Source organism: Indicator indicator, chromosome 12, assembly GCF_027791375.1.
Source record: "Indicator indicator isolate 239-I01 chromosome 12, UM_Iind_1.1, whole genome shotgun sequence".
Lineage (NCBI taxonomy): Eukaryota > Metazoa > Chordata > Aves > Piciformes > Indicatoridae > Indicator > Indicator indicator.
Genome location: NC_072021.1, coordinates 26,485,972 through 26,507,896, shown reverse-complemented (window position 1 = coordinate 26,507,896; position 21,925 = coordinate 26,485,972). Strand labels below are relative to the sequence as shown.

Below are 21,925 nucleotides of genomic sequence, written 5' to 3'. Positions count from 1 at the left end.
CAAGAGACCTGCTGGAGGGTGGAATTTACATAGTAAGAAAATGAGGTACTCTTCAGAAGTGTAAGGGTAGATGAACACAAAGGGATGTTTTTGTTTTCTTTTGCCAAATGATTCCTAAGGAATAATGTTGAGATTTCCATTTGAGCTATGCCAGGATGCATTTAGATTTGTGACTTCAGAGGAAAGAGAAAGCGCAAGCAAGTCGGTGTTTCTATAATGAAGGAAGTTTGTTGTCATACATTTTAATTTGAGGAATATATTATATTTGTGGTTCCCCCGTCTGTTTTCTTTTTTGTACAGAATTAACAGGGAAAACTGTTCTGATAGAAACACTGATTTCAGTAAAGAGCTGCACATTACTTGCTCTGCACTCCTCACAATGATGTTTAACTGGTGAGAAATGTGCTCTGCTGACACGCATCAAACGAGCAGATTTCATTTTTAGAATTTGTCTTCTACATGGCCTTGAATGTTCTTTTTTTTTTTTTTTTTGACATAAGGTGGTAATTCACTCTCTTGCTTTGCAGTTTCTAGATGATACTTAACACTCAGTACTGGATTCCTAAGCAGAAATCCCCGTATGATTACTGTAAAGCTCCACTATCACAGGATTGTATTAAGAGATACATTGGTATATTGTTTTTTTATATATAAAACTAAACTTTCATGTGACTTACGATAAGTATTTTTAAAAGCACTACTTTGTTTTTATTGATAATGATATTTAGAAAGTATAAGTTTTCTAAGTTTAGGTTCACACTAAATGAAAAAATTAATTAACATCCAGATTCAGAGGCAGTTACGTGCTTTGAAACATTATTCTCTTTGTTGTCTATTTAAAGGGTTAAAGACAAGCGATCCAACCATGACCGGCAAAACACAGACCAGCAATGTCACCAATAAGAATGACCCAAAGTCCATCAACTCCAGAGTCTTCATTGGCAATCTGAACACAGCCATTGTCAAAAAGAGTGACATTGAAGCAATCTTTGCAAAGTATGGGAAAATAGTTGGCTGCTCAGTGCACAAAGGTTATGCGTTTGTACAGTACATGAGCGAAAGGCACGCGAGGGCTGCGGTGGCAGGAGAGAACGCCAGGATCATCGCGGGGCAGCCACTAGGTAAGGGCTTGTTCATATCATTGTCTCCTCTTTCCTTTTTGTTTGAAATATCTGCTGCTTCTGTCCTGGGGAATATTAAGTTTGTTTTGCCAACTTTCCATTTAAGCTTACATCCAGGACATTGGATCTGGCAGGATTTGCAAATAATTAGATGTTACCTTGATATTACCAAATGTTTAGGACCATAAACTGCTGAGTGATGTGCTCTGCTTACCATGCAAAAGTAGAATTCTTTCATTTTTAGAGTTTGTTTACATCACTTCTGACTGCTTTATGCTTCTGTGTCCTCCCACTGTAGTGAACATGATTGCTCATGTCAGAGAAAGATAAGTATTTTCTCTTAGCCTCTAGTTAGTAAATATAATGCAATATAGCATTGTCTAATAAATGTGATTATCTTGATGTAATGAATCTAGAACAATATCCGGCCCAGTGGTCTGTCAGATTTCATATGGAAGGAAAAAATGAGTTTTTTTTAGTCTTTAAAATTGTACAAAATCAAGCTATACAGCTGCTATTCATTTAGTGAAGTTTATTATTAAAAACTTTGGGTTTTATTTATTTGGTTATTCCACAGACACTGTTTATCTGAACTTCAACTAAAGGGACAAAAAACAAAACCACATTTTTGTTTTCTAGTGCTTTGTCATGAATGCTTATGTAGGATCTGGTTGTTTCTCACTGCAAGTGTTGATTCAGAAAGGTATTTGCAATGAGATATGGAGGTTGTCACTGATAAGATCATTTAGATTACAGTATTGACCCCATTTGTGATATATACAGTAATGATGGATAGCATAGGAAGATGTTTGGTAGGAGACAGATCTTTGACTAGACCTTTGAACTGCTGAGATCCAAGGACATGTGTGTAACGGCTATGTCAGGAAAAGGTGAAGTGTAACTGGTGCTTTGGTTGTAACAAGTTATAAAGAATGGATATGGCTTATTCATTTTCAATTTCTCAGGCTGTGGAAATCTATTTTTCTGTTTATGTGTAGAAAAAGGCACTTGTTTAGATGGCTTGTTGTTTTGTCGCAGTTGCTCAACAGTAATTTTAAATTTTACAAGTTCCGTATTTTGGGTTCAAAAGAAAAAGAGATTAAAGAAATCCAATTATATTTTAGGGAAGATTACGAGTTTTTCAGGAACGGTTCTGTATATGAGTGAACTAAAAGAACTCAAGTGATAGAGGCAAGGCAGCAAAGTCAGTCTGTGAGATGGCATTATTAGAAGATGTTTCCTGGAGCGGTGGTCTCCGAGCAATAGGCCATGTAATGCCATCAGTGCATTATTTACAGCTCCTTGCACGCTGGGCTGACCAGATTTTTTTAAACTCTATTTTCCTAAGGCAATAGATCTGTTATTACTGTGACCACTGTTGCTAGTGTCTTTTAGTATTTCTTGTGGCATCTCTAATATGCCAAATACGTTGTAAGAGGAGATGTCCTTGCTCTACTCAAAGTATTTTTGTGCTTTGTATAGGAGGTAAGTGAAGTTGTGAAAGAAATTACAGGCCCAATAATTACCTGAATTGTTCATATCTTTTAATAATCTTAAAACGATACAGTATTCTGCAAAGTCTTGTGATGGGATATTTCATGCCTCATTTCCTGGTTGAGGGAGGTGTATAAAGAATAAGCAAGGTGAAATATTATTTTATCTGTTCCAATCCTCATTTACTGTATATAAAATACAATTGTCATTGGTATGTTTGATGAAGACCATCACAGAATCATTATGGTTGGAAAAGACCTTCAAGATCAGCAAGCCCAACCATTTTCTAACTCTGTCAGGGCCACTACTACACCGTGTCCTTAAGTACCATATCTAGATGGCTTTTAAAAGCATCCAGAGATAGCAGTTCAACCACTTCCCTGCACAGCCTGTTCTTTGATAACCCTTTCAGTAGAGGTAGTGGTTTAACCTAAACATCTGCTGGCGTTAAGTTGATGCCATTTCCTGTTGTCCTGTCAGTAAACCTTATTTACTCTTTCTGTATGTGAAATACAGTTGTCATTGGTATTGTCTGAGAAATAAAACTTTGTATAAGTGGTATTTATCGTTAGGCAAACTGTTTCTATGAATTATTTTTTTAGCAGTAAATATCAGTTGCCTCAAAATAATGTGAAACTAGTGGATAAAATTTGCTTGGCATCATGACCAGAAGAATAACTTATTTGAATATTATTTGAATAGAGTGAAGTAAGAGGTAGGCTCATTACTGTGAAAATGCATGAAGATAAATTACTTTCTTCGCTGTCCTGAAAGCCTTGAAATCTGAAGTAAGCACATGATTTTGTATCAACAGTAAATGTATGGAAAGTGGACCAAAAAAGTCTTTTACAAATTTGCAAATAGGTTAGATTAGCAGATCTGACCTTTATTTTAAATAGAATTAGAATATATTAGTAATACGAGGAGGGCTGGATGGTAGTCACTGTTTGAAAAATGATTATCCCATTGTATATGCCTTATACTGCTATACACTCTAGTACTCACAAAAGAATTTCATCTACGTTAGTTCTTTCATAGTTTTGCCATGGTTTTGCAAACTGACCATTTATGCTAGCTCCTGTCTTCTATGGAATCTCCTACTCAAAATTATTATATCCCCCATAGCAGCTTTACCTGTGAGTCAGAAACTGTTTGCATATATGTGACTAAAATTAAAAATTAAATCTGTAAACTCTATACAGTACTGCAGAATTCACTCAATTCCCTGTCTAAATATTCCCTCTGAGTTGGAATCCCGAAGTGTTATTCTCCATAGGTACTTAATAAGGCATTTTGCTTAACAAATTCCTCAGAAGTACAAATCTAAAGCATTAGCAGTGCCCCCAGTCTTGTCAGCTTCCTATGGGTCATTATATTTGGTCTACTGGTCTCTGTGGACAACTTTTCAGGCTTTTCCTGATGGGTTAGGTGGCCAGTGTAATGGCTATGTCATGAACCTTGTACCTTCAGGAAAGTGGGTTTCATGAGCTGTGTGATTATCTCCAAATTTTCTGTTCCTTGAGGTGCAACATGCTCTGAAAATCTACAGGGAAGAGATTGCAGAGAAACATAAAACCAGGCTTAAGAAATTTACTGATGTTATTGTGAAGTTCAACATTGTTCAAGTATCAGTGTGATATTTTCTTTTCAGGGAATAGCATGTTTTCCTCCCCACAGCACTGGGACAGATCAGTATTTGGTACAGGAGTCTGCTTCACAATAATTATTTTAATTGCCTCAGGCTGGAGCCAAGAAAATGTTCAGGTTGGTCTAGAACAAAACTGTGAGTTATGTTCCCAGTTGAATACACAGGGAATACACACACATAATCCCTTCTGCTCAGTCACTTTAAAAGCTTTCCATCCATTTAAACACATCTGGAAGTTAGAAAACATTTGGGTTTTGGTCATATTCACCTGCTTGCCACATACAGCAAAGAGATAGGGTGAATAGGAATTATTCTGAAGAAATATTGAGTCTGTCTGTGAGTTTTACCAAGGCTGATTTCATTAAAGCAAATGGTGCTGAGGAGCAAACTGCATCAGGAATCAAGATTTTTGGGTACGTGATGGAGAATACAGTTCTTCACCTCATGTTTTCTGCCTTTGCAATTCTTTACAAGTGCCACAGCAATGCTGTCTAACTTTTTTATCCTTTCCAGCACACATGAATTCTGTGAAGCCAAATACCACAGAAAAGGCATTTAATGTTCTGTAACTTTATATTATATAATCTTGTGTACCTTACGCATTTGGCAAATATATATAGAAACTTCCATCTACAATTCTGGTGTAGCTATCACACTAACTTCTGCATCATAACGTCACTTTGATTTACTTGGTTTATATTTCATAGTCTTATGTTTTATAATTGTAGGACCTGAATTTTTTCCTCTTTTGCTCACATTTTAAAAAGAGCATCATTGCTTTAGCCACAGAATATCTTTTGATTTGCACCAGCACATCACAAGGTGCACAGACAGCTTCAGAAAGCAAGCCAAGTGCTGCAAGAGACAATTAGTCTCTTCTCTTGCTTTCTTTAAGACACTGTAGAATTTCATTCCTGGATGATGAGAAAAAGTTATAGGTTACAGTATGAAGAGTATAAAAGACAGTGTAGTTCTTCAGTTGATGGCCTTTTTAGTTGCACTGTAGCTTCTCTCCTGTTTTGTTTCTGTAAGTATTATTCAGGTATGTTTGCCTTTAGGTCTAGATTAGGTGCAGTCTCTGAGTACCAAGTGAGTGCATATTGACATGTAGCCTAAGGTAAGATGGTGGTTGCAGATAATTATTTTGGGTGACATACTGTATTGCACATCCCTTTGAGAAGCACAGAAGCCCTGCAGGGGCTTTCGAAATGATGACTACCCAGTAGAAAACATCCAAGGAGAAGAACATAATAAAGAGAGCCTTTAGAGGTACTCAACATGTGCCTTTGTAAACTGAATTGATGTGACAATAGGGCTGTTTTTCCTTTTGTTTCCTTTGCCTCTACTCAAAAGAGATCTTCTTGGCTTCATATTTGTAATGTCTAGCAATGTGGAGAGACTTACCTACGTATTTTCAGAATTAGGACTATCTAGAGTGAATAAATATTTCACCTCAGTCTGAAATTAAGACAACATTAATTAGGTCATGAATATTTCCTTTTAAAAAAATATACTTATGTTGCTTTAGTAAATTCATTTGTGAAAAATCCACGTTGGCTTAAAAAGTGGAACATTTATCCAAATGTTATTGGTGGTTAAGCTGTCTTTAAATCAATGTTACATTAAGGAAGGAAATTAAAAACTGAATTAGTGATTATTCTGTTTTAATTTTTACATTATCCTCTAGTCAGTAGCATGCAGGTGCAACAATCATGGCTGGTCCAAACATGACTTATTGAAACAGTCTTGTAACTCTTACCCACGTACCTCCAGCTTCCATAATGGCAGGGTAAACCTGTGCAGCATAACTGGAAAGCAATGCTACATCTTTTATTAAAGTGTATACTGGATGAAAAAAAGGGAAAGGTTTCTTATTTTACTTCTGACAAGCCCACAGATTTAATGTGGGTCAAAAACTTTAGGTAAGGACAGTGGCTGTCTTAGAGTAACCCCAGAGATTGTACTAATACAACTGAAAACTGGGAATGTTTTGGTATATTAGCATAGATTTTAATGAGACCAGAATGAGCAATATGCTTTGCAGAAAACTCGTTGGCCTATCATAGCTTTTGTGGATGCACATTCTAAACTGAAAACTGTAACTTAGTAATATGCATGTAAATGCCTATTTACGTGAGGCTTAGATAACAAGATATTCAAGTTTGGGTAAGTTGTAATAAGTATTCATTACATGGTTCTCAACAGTTTTTTGTATTCTTCTGGAATAGTAATCCACTTTTTCCTGAACAGTGTTTAAGCAAAACCGAACCCACACTTGTTAAATTATGTGTAAGGAATGATCACTCTCATGTAAGTTTAAACAAACAAACAAAAGTTTAAATAAACAGATGCTTGAATCAGCAGAAAATCCTTTTCCATAAACCTATCCACAAACCTGTGAAACCTGTATGATGTCATAGGTGTCAGCTTATCATGGGGATGACTTCAATACCTTCTAAACTCAATACAACTATTTGCTGAATGCTTCCCCAACTAGGAACAAGTACTGTTGTAAAATAGTTGTCAGCATCAGGCCCAGGTTTTGAGAAAGTTTGATCCAGTATTTTTTCTCCTGAAAAAAACCCACATAAAGTAATGATAAAGAATAAATTAAAATACTAAGTGGTGGTCTTACAAAAGCAAACAAACTATCAAGCAAACAAAACCCCTGACAACTGTGTATACATAGTCATGACAAAAGTCATGTCTTCATTGTCTCAGGAACTGAGAATCTCAGCTTTCTTTAGTGCTGTCTTTATTCAGGTGTTTCCTATTAAGTCACCTCTTAGTGTCCTCATCATCCAGCCCTCAGACATGAGCAAAACATTGCAGAACTTCTGAAACATTATTAATTAACCTTCCACAACTTAAGCTGGAGGTTATTAAATTTTACCCATTAGAAATACCTAATCCTATTTCAGCCTGTGCCTATATTTGGGAATCAGTTTAATCCTATTTCAGCCTACTCCTGCATGCAGTAAGTGAGACCTGCTCTCAATCTCCTTCTTGATGCCCACTTGTGTCTTTGTGAGCTTGGTGCAGCCTGTGTAACAGACACTGGTGTCAAATCTCACTGTAGCAGACCTTGGAAACAACCACTGCTCGTTGCTTTAAGGAGCGTCCTGATATAAGAATTTCCATGCATTCATCCCCATTACAATTTTTTATGTCTCCCAATACTTTTATGCCTTCCAGTGTTACATCAGGAAGGCTTATTGTGGCTGTAGTCTACAGCCATAGCAGCAGACTGTGCTTTAGCACTATAACCCAGTTGTTTTAACTTGTGTTTTCGAACCCCAAAAAATTATTAACTCTTGTTATTGCTCCACAGTCAGTGTTCTCTCATCCTCTAGTCATTGGACATTGACATGAACCATTTCAGGTACTATCCATGCATGTAAAGCACCTTATGTAGAGGAAGGAAAGGTAATTTTTAATCAATTGTCACTCCAGCAGCAGCTCAGGGCAGGGCACCATCGCACAAGTGATGTATGCCTCTTCTAGAAGAACAAACCAAGTGTTTCATCTTGTAACAAATGTCCATATTTTAATGGAATAGGCCATTTTGCTAGCCTGAGAATACCCAGAATAAAAATGAGGTTTACTCTCCAAATCTTACAAAATGTTCTATTTCTCTCTTACTGGGATTTGGTCATTCTAACTCAGTATGAAAACCGAAACTGCAATTTAGATCTGACTTTCTGGCAGAACTAAAGCTTTTTCATGAAAAATAATTTAGTTATGAAATGATCTCTTGGAAACAATGCTATCATTTTCGATTGCTTGGACTTTCCTTCTGTGAAATTCCTGATATATTTCTAAACTATAATGAACTTAAATTTACAAAGTTGTGACTGGTACAAGATTCTGTACTCTGAACTCCATCATAATACCAAGAAAAATAATCCAATTACTCGCTGTCATCTGTTACTATTGTAAGAAAGACGTTCCTTCAAGGCTGTATGTAGATGCATATTAGGTTTCATTTAGTCTTCTGCATGATTATCTCATCTTTAAAAACATGGACAAGGTGTTATTACGGGAACTTGATGTGTCATCCTCTGCTGCTTGATATGTCACAGGGTCACATCTGCATTAAATGATACTGTTTTCATCATTTCATTCTAGGGCTTCGTAACATGCTGCACATTAAATCCCTCAAATCTGTGTCATGGGTTAAGTTGAATATTTGCTGCTGTTATTCAAAACTATCCTGCCTCATTCCAGCTTGAAAATGAAAGTGCTGGCTGGAGCCAAGTGTCATGGGACTTGAAGTTGAGTCTGTAGCATGAGAGGCTTCCTGTTCTGGTTGCTGCTTCTGGGTTTTGGGTGTTGGCTCTTTTCTGCAGGGATGGTGGTGAGTTGATTAGCACATGGAGTTTGTGCTTCACGATGGTTTTTCTGTGTTTCACTGTGCTTGTTCTGCAAATAGGCTATGCCAATTCTGAATTGCATTGTTAGCTAAGGTAATTGTCCATTGTGTTATTTTGTATTCAACTCTTTATCTCAACCCACAATTCTTCTTTGTGTGGTACTTTCCCTCACTTCTGTGTTGGGGGGAACAGGCAGGTCAAGCCATTTACTATGCGCTTAACCTGTTATGATCTGCTTGCAAGAAATATTTGCCTCTTTGTGGGTTTGATGTATCCATTGTAATTTTGTAAGTGCTTTTCAAAACCTTTAGACAATGTTACCTCAAAGCTCCTGGTACTTCTGCTTTTACTTCATTCATACCTTGGTGTATTTAGTTATTTTATTAGGAAACAACATCCAGTAGTCCCTTCCTGACTTGAACATGACGGGTTTATTTTTCTTGCAATTCTATAAGAAGTTACAAAAAATCTATCTTCCTTCATGACAGACAAAATCCTGTACCTTTTCTTGAATACACATGCTTTGATTAGTGACTGCTGGGATCATTAACATTTATATAGCTATTCTATAATGTTTCATTCTGAACTGTCATGACATTGTGCAGTGATAAAAAAACCTGTTGTGACAGGCTCTCATAGCGTTTGTTTCTGTGCCTCATGTGGGATGTACTGTATAAAAAGAAGAATTTCATAAGTAGGTTGCTCTGCAATTTTTCCTTTAGTTATTCTAAGAGGTCTTATGTTGTTTATAGCTTCACTTCTTTGCTTGACCTGGCTTGATTTCAGTTTGGTAGGCTATCTTCAAAGCATTTGGCTTCTTTCACTTCAAACAGGATCTTACCTGAACTGAGTCTGACATCTATTCTTGATCATTTGACACAATTTCTTCACTATTTCATCATGTACTGATGGAGTTAGCATTGCTGCTTTCATGACACTTGGTTTTCTATGTGTCCCTGCCATATCTCTATGTTTTCTTATTATTTTGATAAGGTCAGCAAGTGAAATGTTTTGTTCCAAAAGACAGAGAAAGAAACTAGTATCTGCTTCAGGGTGTGTGGAGGGCACACAGGTCAGGTGATTTCTTATCTAAATTTGATTTGCTAATATTTATCTTTCTAATCTGCAATGGGAGTACCAGGTTTATTTCACAAGGTATTCAGCACTGAATGGGTGACAGGACAAAGTAATGCTCAGTTAGTGTACTGCAGAATCCAAGCAAATCCCAGCCCTGCTATTTGTCTTCTAGACTTACCATTAAACCCATGAAATAGCTTTCCCTCCTAATGTATCACTCAACTACTTGGAGGAGAAAGTACACCATATATCCCTCCTAACAATACTGATGTAGCACAAAAAATCATTCACCCAGTCATAGTCTCAGTTTGTGGAGGCAGCTCTTTAGTATGATGAACTTCTAAGATCACTCTTCCTCTCCTTTTCCTTCTTAACAGCAAGGTCAGCTAAAATGCAAATGTTCTTTTTGTGTTTAGCTTAACTGAGACAAGAAATGCTTGTGAAGGCATGTTTGCTATCTCAGATGTGATTTCATGTCTTAACCCTACTTTCATTTCACACCTAGGAAAACACAGCAAAGCAAATGTGTTTCCTTCTGATAGAAGGCCTCTCTTATGTTTCACACTTAATCCTACAATTCCTTCAATGATAAACAACTTCTTCAACAAAACTGTGTAAATCATGTGTGTTGAGGAAAAAATAATACTAACACCTTATTAATAACTCGAATTATTTTTCAGCACTTCATACTGGCAAAGTGAAATTCACAGGCAAAAAATGGGGAGATTTGACAAATAAAGTACTCAGGTTCTGTACTGCTGCTCTTCTCTCCTCCAGAAAAAATTTAAATATTACTGAGCTTTACCATAGGGTCATGAAGTTTCCTAGGTTTTTCAACAACTCAGAACTGAACATTGTTCATGTTCTTGATCATTAGAACTGTTTAAATGACTGTAGTCTCTTCTAGAAAATGAATGGCACCCAAAACGGACTTTTTTTTTCATGGCAAGACTTGTAATTTTCAAAGGGCCAACTACCATAAAAATAATTAGTCTGAGTTTTAGTATAAAGCTCTATGTTTTCACATCTACTTTAAATCCCTCTGTACCTTACAGCATACACTGTCTTACTTACAAAATTATAAGACGACACTGTTCATGTTCAAACCCAGCCTTGAATTTCTAATTTTACATGCATGGCAGTTCAGATATATAGGTCTGAAGCTTTCTCCCACCAGATAATAATAATGAGGTAGAAGAAAAGTGAGACATACAGTAATAGTATCTCATTTTGGAAAGAACTATAATCATTTCTACAATTAATCCATACTGGAGCTAGTTGAAGCTTTTCTCCCAGCTACCAATCAAGTTATTCTGCTTCATGTTTCTTAAATAGTTTGATGTCTTTTAGTTTTCTTTATGCCCCACTTGGTTGGCAGCAACACTATAAAACAAAGCAACAAAATGACAGATTTTATTTTATGTATCAATGAAAGCTGGACAGAACTTTCTTGAGTGTCTTTGCTGCCATGAGTAAGACCTCTTTTCCTTTTCTTTCTTTTTTTGTCTTTTTTATCTATTTTTTTAATTGTGAGATGGTGTGCATAAGCACTTAAATACTTCATTTTCTTTTGTCTCAAACTCAGTATTTTTAATACCTTCCTTTTTTTTAAATTCTAGTTCTCCCTGATGTAAGCATTCCCTAATTTGCTATTATCCAAAGGCTTTTGTTATGATCAGAGTCATTCCTACACATTGTTAAAATCTCATTGTAAAAAGAGCATTTGCAGTTGACTGCTGGGGTAATTTGTTGTCAGCATCAGTCCTGCCTCTCCTACTGTTTGCAGTTGCATGGCAAATTTTAAGCCTCTTATGCTCTCCTCCTGTCTGCTCCTGATGCTTCATGCAAATATGAAAGAGAGAGGAACAGAAATTAATGAGTTTGAAGGGTGGTGATAACTTTTCAAGCCTTGAAACTAATTTGAGGAGTGTATCATGTTCTCTAGTTCTTCTAGTACCTTAGATATCTTGGACTCAAGGTCAGTCCTTACTTCATGAAATCTGTAGCTGTCTAATCAGTGTTTCATATGAAGAACGAAATGTTTGACTGAAAATAGGAAGTGTGAAACAAACAGATAATAAACAGCTACTAAATGACAGGAAAACCTGTACTCACCAAACTGCAACCATTTCAGAATGTCATTCACTTCTCAGCTGTACACAAAGTGATAATGCATGGTTTTAAGTTTTAAAGAGATCCTTTAGAATACTTTGAAAATAATTTCTTCTGTTAAACTTTATCCCTTGATTTGATGCTGTCATAGAATTGTTGGATTATACAATAATTTAGAGTGGATGGGATGTTTATAGATCATCTAGTCCAGCTTGCTCCTCAAAGCAGTTTTTCAGCCACTTTAGAATACATCCATTCAGTCCCTACCTCCCAGTCTTGGCTTCATGGATGCTATGGAAGATTATGTGAAAAACCTTGCTAAAGTCAAGGTGAAGAGCACTTGCATCACCTCTTTCTCCATCCACTAAGCAATTGATGCCATCATAGAAAGCCTTGTTAAACATAATTTAACTCAGTTAATGTGCTGGCTACTCCTTGTAACATCATCCTTTATGAGGCTGGACATGGCTTCCAGGATGGTTTGCTTTTAATTGTCTACTCTGTCTTATCTGCTTGGTCCCTTCCCAGCACAGAATTCCATCCAGACCACAGAAATTAGCGTGACACACATACTGGACCAGCAAGAGATTTATTGGCCTGCTCCAAGCTGCATGGGTCAGACACAGGAGTCCTGAATAGGGACCTGCCCAAAACTTTGAGAGCACGATTTGTTTCTCCTTTCATTATCAGCATGAAAACTAAATTCATGGAAACACTTCTATGCCACTACCTTTGTGGAAGACAGGCTAGTTTTGTGGGCAAGAGGGTTCTTGCTGTTCTATTTTTTTTCTTATTTCTGAGGGTTTCTTTTGTTTCTTGGCCAGGTTTTGTTCAAAACTGTTAGAGCAGTCGGATTACAGCAAGATAAAAATCAACATTCTACTAGCATTGCAACAGCTGGAAAAGCAGTTGTGAATTTTTACAGCTTGATTTTAGAGGTCTTTATTTTCTGTTAATTGGCACTTACTGCTGCTTTATTTGTTTCCTAGTCTTAAATTTTGGTTTTGTTGTATTCCACAAGCAGACACAGAAGAAAAGGCAGGGTGGTTGTTGTTTTGTTGTTTTGTTTTTTTTTTTTTCTTTCTTAATCAAAGGGGTTATGATTTTTAGTTTTTCATTGTTGTTTTGGGGTTTTTTTTGCATTAGTCTAGTACTACACAAAATGAGGTAATAATTTCAGTCTAATCTGCTGGAATTTTTAAATTATTTTTGTCCTAGACACAGGACCATAATATAGTAGACAATAAAAATACTAGCTTCACTACCGAATTCTGATCTTTTGTTTTCTTTCTTCCAACAGCAGAACAGTAACACAATAACTAAGCTAATTCTTTAACAGAATGTTCCCATTATATAACTTTTTTCTCCTTGTTGCTTTGCTTTTCATCCTTCCCCCTAGTCCTATTCCTACCTGACATCCTAACAAGTCCCTGCCCAGCTTTCTTGTAGGCCTCCTTCAGATACTGCAAGGCCACAATAAGGTCTCCTTGGAGCCTTCTCTTCTCCAGACTGAATAGCCCCAACTCTCTCAGTCTGTCTCCACTGGTGCTCCATCCCTCTGATCATCCTCATGGCCCTTCTCTGGACATGTTCCAGCACATCCATATCTTTCCTGTAGGGACTCCAGAACTGGATGCAGTACTCCAGGTTCAGTCTCACCAGAGTGGAGTAGAGGGGGAAAATCACCTCCCTTGACCTGCTGACCATGCTTCTCTTGATGGAGCAAGACAGCAGCTTTCGCTACTTCAAGGGTTAAGTATTCTCCCAGTCCTGGTCCATGTGCTCTATGAATTCTGTGAAGCAACAGTTCAGCACTAGTAATTCACAGGGAATGTAAACCTTTTTGAAGTGATTATGTAAAATTACCAGTAGTCTTTCAAGCCATCTGTTTGAAATTTTAATTGTATGCAGTAGTTCTGTAGTGAATTACTTTTGACAGTGAGCTGCATCATCACTGTACACAATATATTTATCCCAGTACAAGTTCATTAGTATTCACAAGGATCCTCTGACTCTGTGTGATACTAGCAGAAAATGTCAAATTGTTCTTAGAATTTATAAGAAGATATAAAATTCATGAGCTGAGACAATGAAAATCCCAAAGAAATGATGGTTACCACATTTTGTACTCATTTTGGGGTATGATTTCTTTATATCTTCAGAAATGAAGGCTAGTCACCTAACCTTTTATAGAGTCAGCATTTTCTCAAAATACAAAGACAAGAAAAGTGCTTACTGATGATTGCTTGGCACCCACCCCAAGAGATCTAGAATGAGGACAGCAAGGTAAATACAGCAAATTCCATAATATTGCATTCAGAACTCAGCTTATTCACTTCAGTAAAGCTTCTTTCAGACTACATGCCGTTATGCTCTTAACATCTTGGTGAGAAGAGAATGTCTTAGTGTCCTTCAACAATCTAGAAATTGAGCTGGGATTTTTTTCTTTTTTCTTAATGACCTAGATAAAGGAATGGGTAAAATAACAAATCTGTGTAAAAAGACAGAAAATAGATACTTCACGGAGATTTCTTGTGCTTAATTTGAATTCAAGCCAAATGTCTGTCTATTGCAAAATGTGACTTCCTAATTCCAAAGCCTGTTGCAAAAGAAATCAGTACTGCTAGATAGAGAAGATTCAGTTATGGAAGAAAAACGCACTCTTTGCTTAGGTACAAGCGGTCATAAGCTACTCTTATTTAGTACACGTGCTGCTCATAAAGACCATTTGTATAAACCTTGAAAGCAGGCATCACCAAGCTCAGTTTGGAGAAAGAGCTGAAATGTAGAATTATTAATATGATTGGGAATTAATGGAATACTTTAGTTGTTGCCAAAGGAGAAATAATGATGATAAGATGCTCGTCTGCTTAAAAGTACACTGCAAAAAAGCTCACCTGAGCTGAGAAAGCTGTAGGCAACTGAAACAGTAGAATATACAGAGAAAAAGAAATTTGACTTCTGACTATTTTAAGTACAAAGAACAAACAATTTAAAAGAAATGTATCAGTGTGTTGCTGGGAAGAAGTGTGAGTTATTTGTTGTTATTGTAGTTTCAGTACAGGTGTACCTGTAAGGGTTTTTCCTGCATGTATTTGGAAACTGCCAGATACATTCTGTGATCACAGAATGATGCTGACATGGTTTCCATTCCAGTATTCATTATAGGCCCATAAAATAAATTATCTGTATATCCTGAAAATTAGTTTTCATCCCAGGATTTCTAAGGAACTATCAGGGATGTTCTCCAGGCAGGTTCTCAGCTGTGAACATTTAGAGAGTTATCTTCCATAAGTCTTGAACTAGAATGAGTTTCAGAAGGGTAGAATTTTTTACAGGGAGAAAGTGTTCATTTCCCCCAATTTTCCCTTTTTTTTTTTTTTTTTTTACTTTTACTTTTTTTCTCTTTTCTTAGTTTAAACTTTTTTCATATTTTCACCCAAAACATTAAGAAGATGGGGAAAAAAAAAAAAAAGAAGGTTTTTTAAGTGGTGAAGAGGCTGGGCACTGTAACAATAGCCCTGCCACAATCATTTTAAATTGCAGGAAAAAAACAGTGAAATTCCTGGAGTATTCCTAATGTCTGCATGGCTTTACTGAAAATAGGCCTTGAGAAATTAAATATATAGATATTTTTTTTTTAATATTTTAACACCATACAGGAAGGTTGAACTGTTGTAACATACTTCTGCATGCACTTGATTCATTCCAGCTGGAAGTGTGATTAAGAACTCTCTTATGACATATGCATGGTGCATGCTAAATGGATTAAAAACTAGTCCCAAAAGACTATTAAATGGGAAGCAATCATAGAGCAAGTGTGTATCTTCTGTGTATTTCATTGCAGAATCATTTTATTGGTGATTATTTTACCTAGTCAGTAAGAAAACAAAAATCACTGATAAATTCTCTAGAAAACAGGATATTCATATCCAAACAGAAAATAAATACCAAAATAAGAGTTAAAGAGTCTGCTCAAAGTATAGCATCTAACACACTGATGATTGATTCTTCAGCACAGGAGAGAAAAATGTAACACAATTTGCAAGCTGGAAACTGAAGTAAGAAAAATCAAACCTCAAAATAGAGCAAGAGCACATTTTTAACAGTGAGGTCATTTGGTACCAAAAGTTTGTCAAATTTCTGCAGAAATGGATATTATCATAAAGGATATGTCCTAGTTCCACCCAGTATTAATTTAAGGAAGTTCTGTGGTCTGTTACACCAAACCAGGTTGGAATTTTTTGTCTAGACCAGCCGTGGACATCTCCAAAGACAGAGATTCTGCAATCTCTTTGAATAAATACAATAAATCGTGAAATTAAAAAAAAAAAAAAAAAAGGAGGGAGGGGAGATAGAATTAAAAAAAGAAAGACTATTAATTTGATTAAGGTCCCTGGTGATTTATGCCTGATATTAATAACAAATCTATGGAAATTACACAAATGGTCTTGTTGTGTCAGCACCTCTGGAAAATTAACAATATTTACCTAATTACAAGCTTGGATAAATTTAGCCAAAAGAAATAAGTAGCTTTTTGATAGTGACATTTACAATTAAATATGTAAGGGAGTGAATGAGATTTAGAAAATTGAGATTTCTATGCCACTGAATATTTTTACATTTTTACAGGGTCTTTTTTACATTTAGGTAGACACTATCAAGACTGATAATGACCTGTAAGAAAATTTAAAAATTGTGAATACAGTCAATCTTGTTTTAGCTTTCTGTGCTACAGAAGCAAAAGATTTTCCCCATAGGCACCATGACTTCTATTTTATTGTAATCTACTTTTTCATTCCAGACCAGCAGAATAATATTTGCACTTAACTTTCTGACGATTGTAGCCATAAAGTTATTTATACTTAGGAGAGAAAAAAAGACAGGCAATATAATAATGTCATTAGCTCGATACCATCTTAAGTTTTGTTTTGTTTTGTTTTGTTGTTTCCTTAGGATGAAATTAACTTTAGTGCAAAGGGCTACAAGCAAATTCATTCACAGAACTTGCACTGTTCTTGCAGGATTCACTGTTTCTTGATACTTCCATTACTGATCTCATTCTTCTTCTACAGCTTTGTTCTTCTGTTAAATTAACGTACGATGTCAAACGATGTTCACGCGTCCACTACATCCTCAAATGTTTTCTCTTCAGAAGAGTCTTGCAAAATGTAGCAGGGAATGCACTAACTCTTCTTAAATCTTCCTCAGATTAATCTCTGATGGTTCTTTATTATGTGTCTGGGCAGACACCAGGTCAGAAAAGATTAGGGCTTTACTGCCCTCGTATTTCCGATCCTTATTTTAGTAGTTGCAGCCAGCAGTCTTTCTCTTTCTCTTCTATCAGAGTGTAGCAATTACAGTCCTCTCACATTACTCTGAAATGCTGTTCCCCTCATTGGCACCCTGTAATTTCTCTTCCCAAGCAGCACATCTTGCTGGGTGAGAGCTCAGCCACACAGAGGTCTTCGAACAATTTGAGAAGTTTCATTACTGTGTTTTGGGGTTTTTTTTCAGTCAGTTATTTGGCTCAACACACATTTCTAAAAGCATCTGTGGAAAACTAGATGCTTTTGTATGTGTCAATAAAAAGTATTTTTAATAGAGAATTTTTCAAACATAATATTTGAAAATACAGAATTTTTACCTTCACCCATTCTAGTCATGCTGTAGCTGCAGAGGGAATTTGTTCTACAATGCAGGCACATTTCTGCCAATATCTTATGGCACAAACCCCCTAGTAGACTTTTAATTTGCATAACATTACGCATATTTGCATAAAATATTGCCCAGTGGTACTAAGAGCACCAGTTTCTCCCTAAGCCCCAATTAATTAATCTGTGTCCCTCTAGACCTACAGCAATTTATTATGCATTCTTAGCATAGCAACATCAATTAATTATGTGTTTCCCAGCCCCACATCAATCATTTTGTGCCCTCTAGACAGCTTTGCACCTCTCTCAGCCCCACATCTGGCTGAAAATACACCCTCTTCTTTTTCCATACTTGAAGAGTCCTCCCAGCATCTTTACCAGTCCACAGAAAGCTCTAGGAGAAACAGGAGCTCTCTGGTCTTGCCATAGGCCATAAAGATCTGAAGTTTTGGAGATGGTAGGGTAAAATTTCAGCAGTCCTACTGCTGTTTGTCCAAGGACTGGGAGAGGAGATTACTGCAACTCATTTTTGTCCCCTTTCTGTTTCTCCCATCCCTTTTTGTGAACTGAATAGAAATGCTTGCACATTGCTGGTATTTATATTCATTGACATATATTCATTTCATTTTGTTGTTATTTTACTCCTGTTCCTGCAACACTTGGTACAAAAGTTTGAGCTCTGACTGTGCTGCATATTTGAAAGTATTGTGAGAGTAGCTCATTGGCTTCACACTCAGAAAAGGTGGGGAAACCTTAACTTTTTAGTTCAATCCTTTCCCGCATCCCACAGGTTCAGCTGCAGTCACACTTGAGAGGAGGAACTTCAGTCAGTCTCAAATGATTCACGGAATCACAGAATTATAGAGGTTGGAAGGAACCTCTGGAAATTGAGTCCAACTCCTCCACTACAGCAGGATCCTAGATCAGGTTGCACAGGAACATGTCTAGGTGGGTTTTCAAAGTCTCCAGGGAAGAAGACTCCACAACCTCTCTGGGCAGCCTGTTCCAGTACCCTGGCACCCTCAAAGTAAAGAACTTCAAACATGATTCAGACATTGGTTCAGGTTGAACAGCACTCACTGAAGTGTAGTGAATGATAATGTGACAAGGCTGAAAAGACACAAGCAAAATGCAGAATATAAGTGAGGACTGGAAAAAAAATGGTGGGTAAGGAATTCCTGACTATTTTGCATCATCAACTTTGTTTATTTACTTACTAGTTATGGTCTGTGTGAAACTATACCCTTTGCACTTGGGAGAAAACAGAATTTCATGCCACATGTTCATCAATGGGTTTGGGCTAGATTACAAATTTTTGCTGGCCATCAATCTTACTCAACAAGGTTTGCAGGAAAAGTGAGATTGTCTAGCAATTTTCCTTTTACTGTCAATACAGAGGTTAAGCTCATGGTTGCAGGAAAAGAGTAGAAGGGAACTGAAACTATGGCTGCTTTCCAAAGCTACTGCTTGGCTGAGTAAATGTCAAAACACCAAGAAGCAGCACATTGACTTGAGTGAAATATTTTATCCTTTGCTTATGCCCTTCCTTTTTACTTAGTTCTAGAACAACTTTAAATCCTTCTGTATGACTTCCATTACTTCTACAGAATTTCTGGGCCCCTTTATGTGTGCCGTACATCATCCTTCAGTTCTGTTCATTAAATTTAAAATGTGCTTGCCTGAAGTAGTTATGGATTTTAAGTTTGCAAGGGGAATATACCTACTTTTCCCCTGCAACACTCCTTATACGTTGAATATTTATATTCAGTTGTGTTTGTTCTGACAAAGGAAGGGCAGGTCTGCCAAGGGTCCCCTTGTGACTATAAACTCAGTCTTTAAAAGAAGTAGCTTAGCTAAGTTTTTTTATTAACTGCTACCTATCACTTTTATATTGTCTTTGTGCCCCCAGGGCTGAAACAGCACCTTCAAATCATTCCTCCATCTCTCACTGAGAGTTTCATATTCTTTCCATGGATCCTGACCCAGCACCACAGGAATGGGACAGTGGTTGGCCATGACTCACACAGCCAGAACAGGTCATGGAATTATTTTTTCAAAATCAGTGGAAGTATATATTAAGAAACATAGGCAAGGCAGTTTGATGGGGAGGGCAATTATTTGGGCTCAGGCAGTTTTCTGCCTTAGCTTGATCCTCTGCCTCTTCTTTCTCTCAAAACTCCTTATATATGGTCATGCAAAGAGAAAGCTGAAATGTTTATGTGACAATCCAGGTGTCCAGATCCACAAATAATGTGCAGCTCAGGAACTGATTTTGGTGTCTGTGCACCTTTCACAGAAAATTGAGTGTTTATTTTCATTTTCAGAAAAAACAAACAAACAAACAAAAAAGAAACCAAAAACAAAACACAAAAAAACCCAACCAAACAAACAACCCCCTTTTTTCTCCTGATTCATCAAGTACCATGTTGTGGTTCTGCTAGTAGAGCTGTGTTAAAAATCCATTTCCCCTTTCCTTCTCTGCAGGGTGCACTCCGGCATCAATAATAGTACTTCTTATTTTTAAGAGGGAAAAATAAGTCATAGCTATCCTTCAATCTCAATATAAACAGATCTCTTATTTCCCCTAGATTCTTCTCCAGGAAATTTAATTCCCCTAAGTGTGGGAGATTTCTGGAGAGTATCTTTTTTTCCCCCATAAACAATATGTAAAATCTGACTTTTTCCATGTGTGGCTTCTGGGTCACATCCAGTCCATGAGGCTGAGAGTGAGGACTGATTAAGGCACAGTACCAAAGCAAGTGTTTCTAGCTGAAGACACCTATTTGTGTGCCTTGTAACTTAGAACCAGATTGCTAGAGACTACCCTGAAACTAGTGCTATGTGTGGGAAATCAGGTGTGGCTTCCAAGGAAAGCAATATGAGACCAGACAAAGTGTGGGCAGCTGTTGGTAGATCATACCTGAAAATTGGTCCTTTCTCTCCTGTGGTGGCATCTTGGAGAAGCCTGAAGGGAAGCCAGGAGAGAAGCAGAGTTTTGGCCAGTCTGGGAGGTGGGGAAGAGTTAAAAGGTGTGTGGGTAGCAGGAATGTGAGGTGTGTGAGCTGGGGATGGTGGGCAGTCGTTCTTGGAGAAGAGTGGAGCAAAGAGAGGCTAGAGAAATGGGGAGCCTGGGGCACTCAGAAAGAGGTGGGAATGCTTTTTTTGGCAAAAGCACAGGGCTCTCCAATCTTGCTTTCTTTCTGGAATGGGAAATGGAGAAAAGCATGGATGTCCTCAAGGAAACTGGGATGATGTGAATCACTGGAAAGTAGCTGCAAAAAGGGATCAGAGGATGTTGCTGAAATAGGGTGTGAAATATTAGAACTGTGATGAAAATGAGGGGAAAAAAGTGGGAAAGGTATACTTTAGAAAGCTAAATGAACAGCTGGCTGGCACTAGCTGCATCTCAGTAGTGTTGTTATCTGCTCTTCCCTCCTGAGTTGCAGGCAACTGTCAGGATCCAAGGCAGCAGACACAAAGCTGAACAATGATAGGCAATACTTAAACCCTTTCAGTCTAGGAATACTTTTCTCTTAGGGAGATATTAAGGATTCATAAGGTTGTCAAGACTCAGTCAAACACTTTTTTGACATACTAAAACATGATAACTTCTTCCAAAGACTGTTTTCACAGCTGGAAGTGTCCTCCTCTATTCTTTATAAAGTCCAGTGATACTGCTGCAGGGGAGTACTGCCAAAAGAATATGGCCCATGTTTAGTGTTACTGTACTAAATATCACTCTGAAATTGCACTAAATAATCTTTCTTCCCAGTACAAGGTCTTATGAAAGAACAGTAAATGAGTAAAGATGACCTTTTTAACAGTGAAGAAAAAGTTGGTGTAGGCAAAAAGGAAAGATTTTTTTAAGAATAACCTTGAGATTTCATTCTCCACTGAACACATCTGCCTTTAGATGATAGAGGCAATCTGCAGCCTTGCTATTTAGCTGAACTGCTGCTGCTTTGAGAGTATTGTTGCTTTTGGACACTGAAATAGGCAGGAATCCAAAAAGCACTTATATCCCACTATGCTTGGAAGGATGTTCTACCCTGTCACATTACATTTAAACTTCTCCACAGCACTGCACAGCTCTGTAACCTGCAGCTGTGATTATATGCTGCACCTATGAATGAAATTTCCTTGCAAAAATGAGTGTTCTGGCTGGCCCAGAGTTCACACATCACACCGTGACTCTGCTCTCTGTGCACGCTCCTCACAAAGAGAGGAAGCTTTGTTCTTTAGCAATTTTTTAAAATATTATTATTATTTATATTTATTTAAAGTAATTGGATTCTCCTGCAAATCTTAGAGCTCACAGAAGCAGCAGGATGGTTCAAGAGATGTGGATATGTTCATGGAGGTGTGTGTTTCAAAGATTGGCTTAGGAGCCTGTCTGGAGAGATCTACACAGCAGTAATTCTCCAATAGCGTTGAATTCAACTGTCA

General features: G+C 37.2%; 1 protein-coding gene across 1 annotated transcript in view; it reads left to right on the top strand.

Annotated features, from left to right (window-relative positions):
• The first annotated feature begins 865 nt into the window (after window positions 1-865).
• Window positions 866-21,925, top strand: part of RALYL (RALY RNA binding protein like) — a 178,692-nt gene continuing 157,632 nt past the window's right edge. Inside the window, exon 1 of the mRNA XM_054385433.1 lies at window positions 866-1,121. Within this exon, the coding sequence (XP_054241408.1) occupies window positions 866-1,121 (256 nt within the window). The remainder of the gene's footprint in view (window positions 1,122-21,925) is intronic.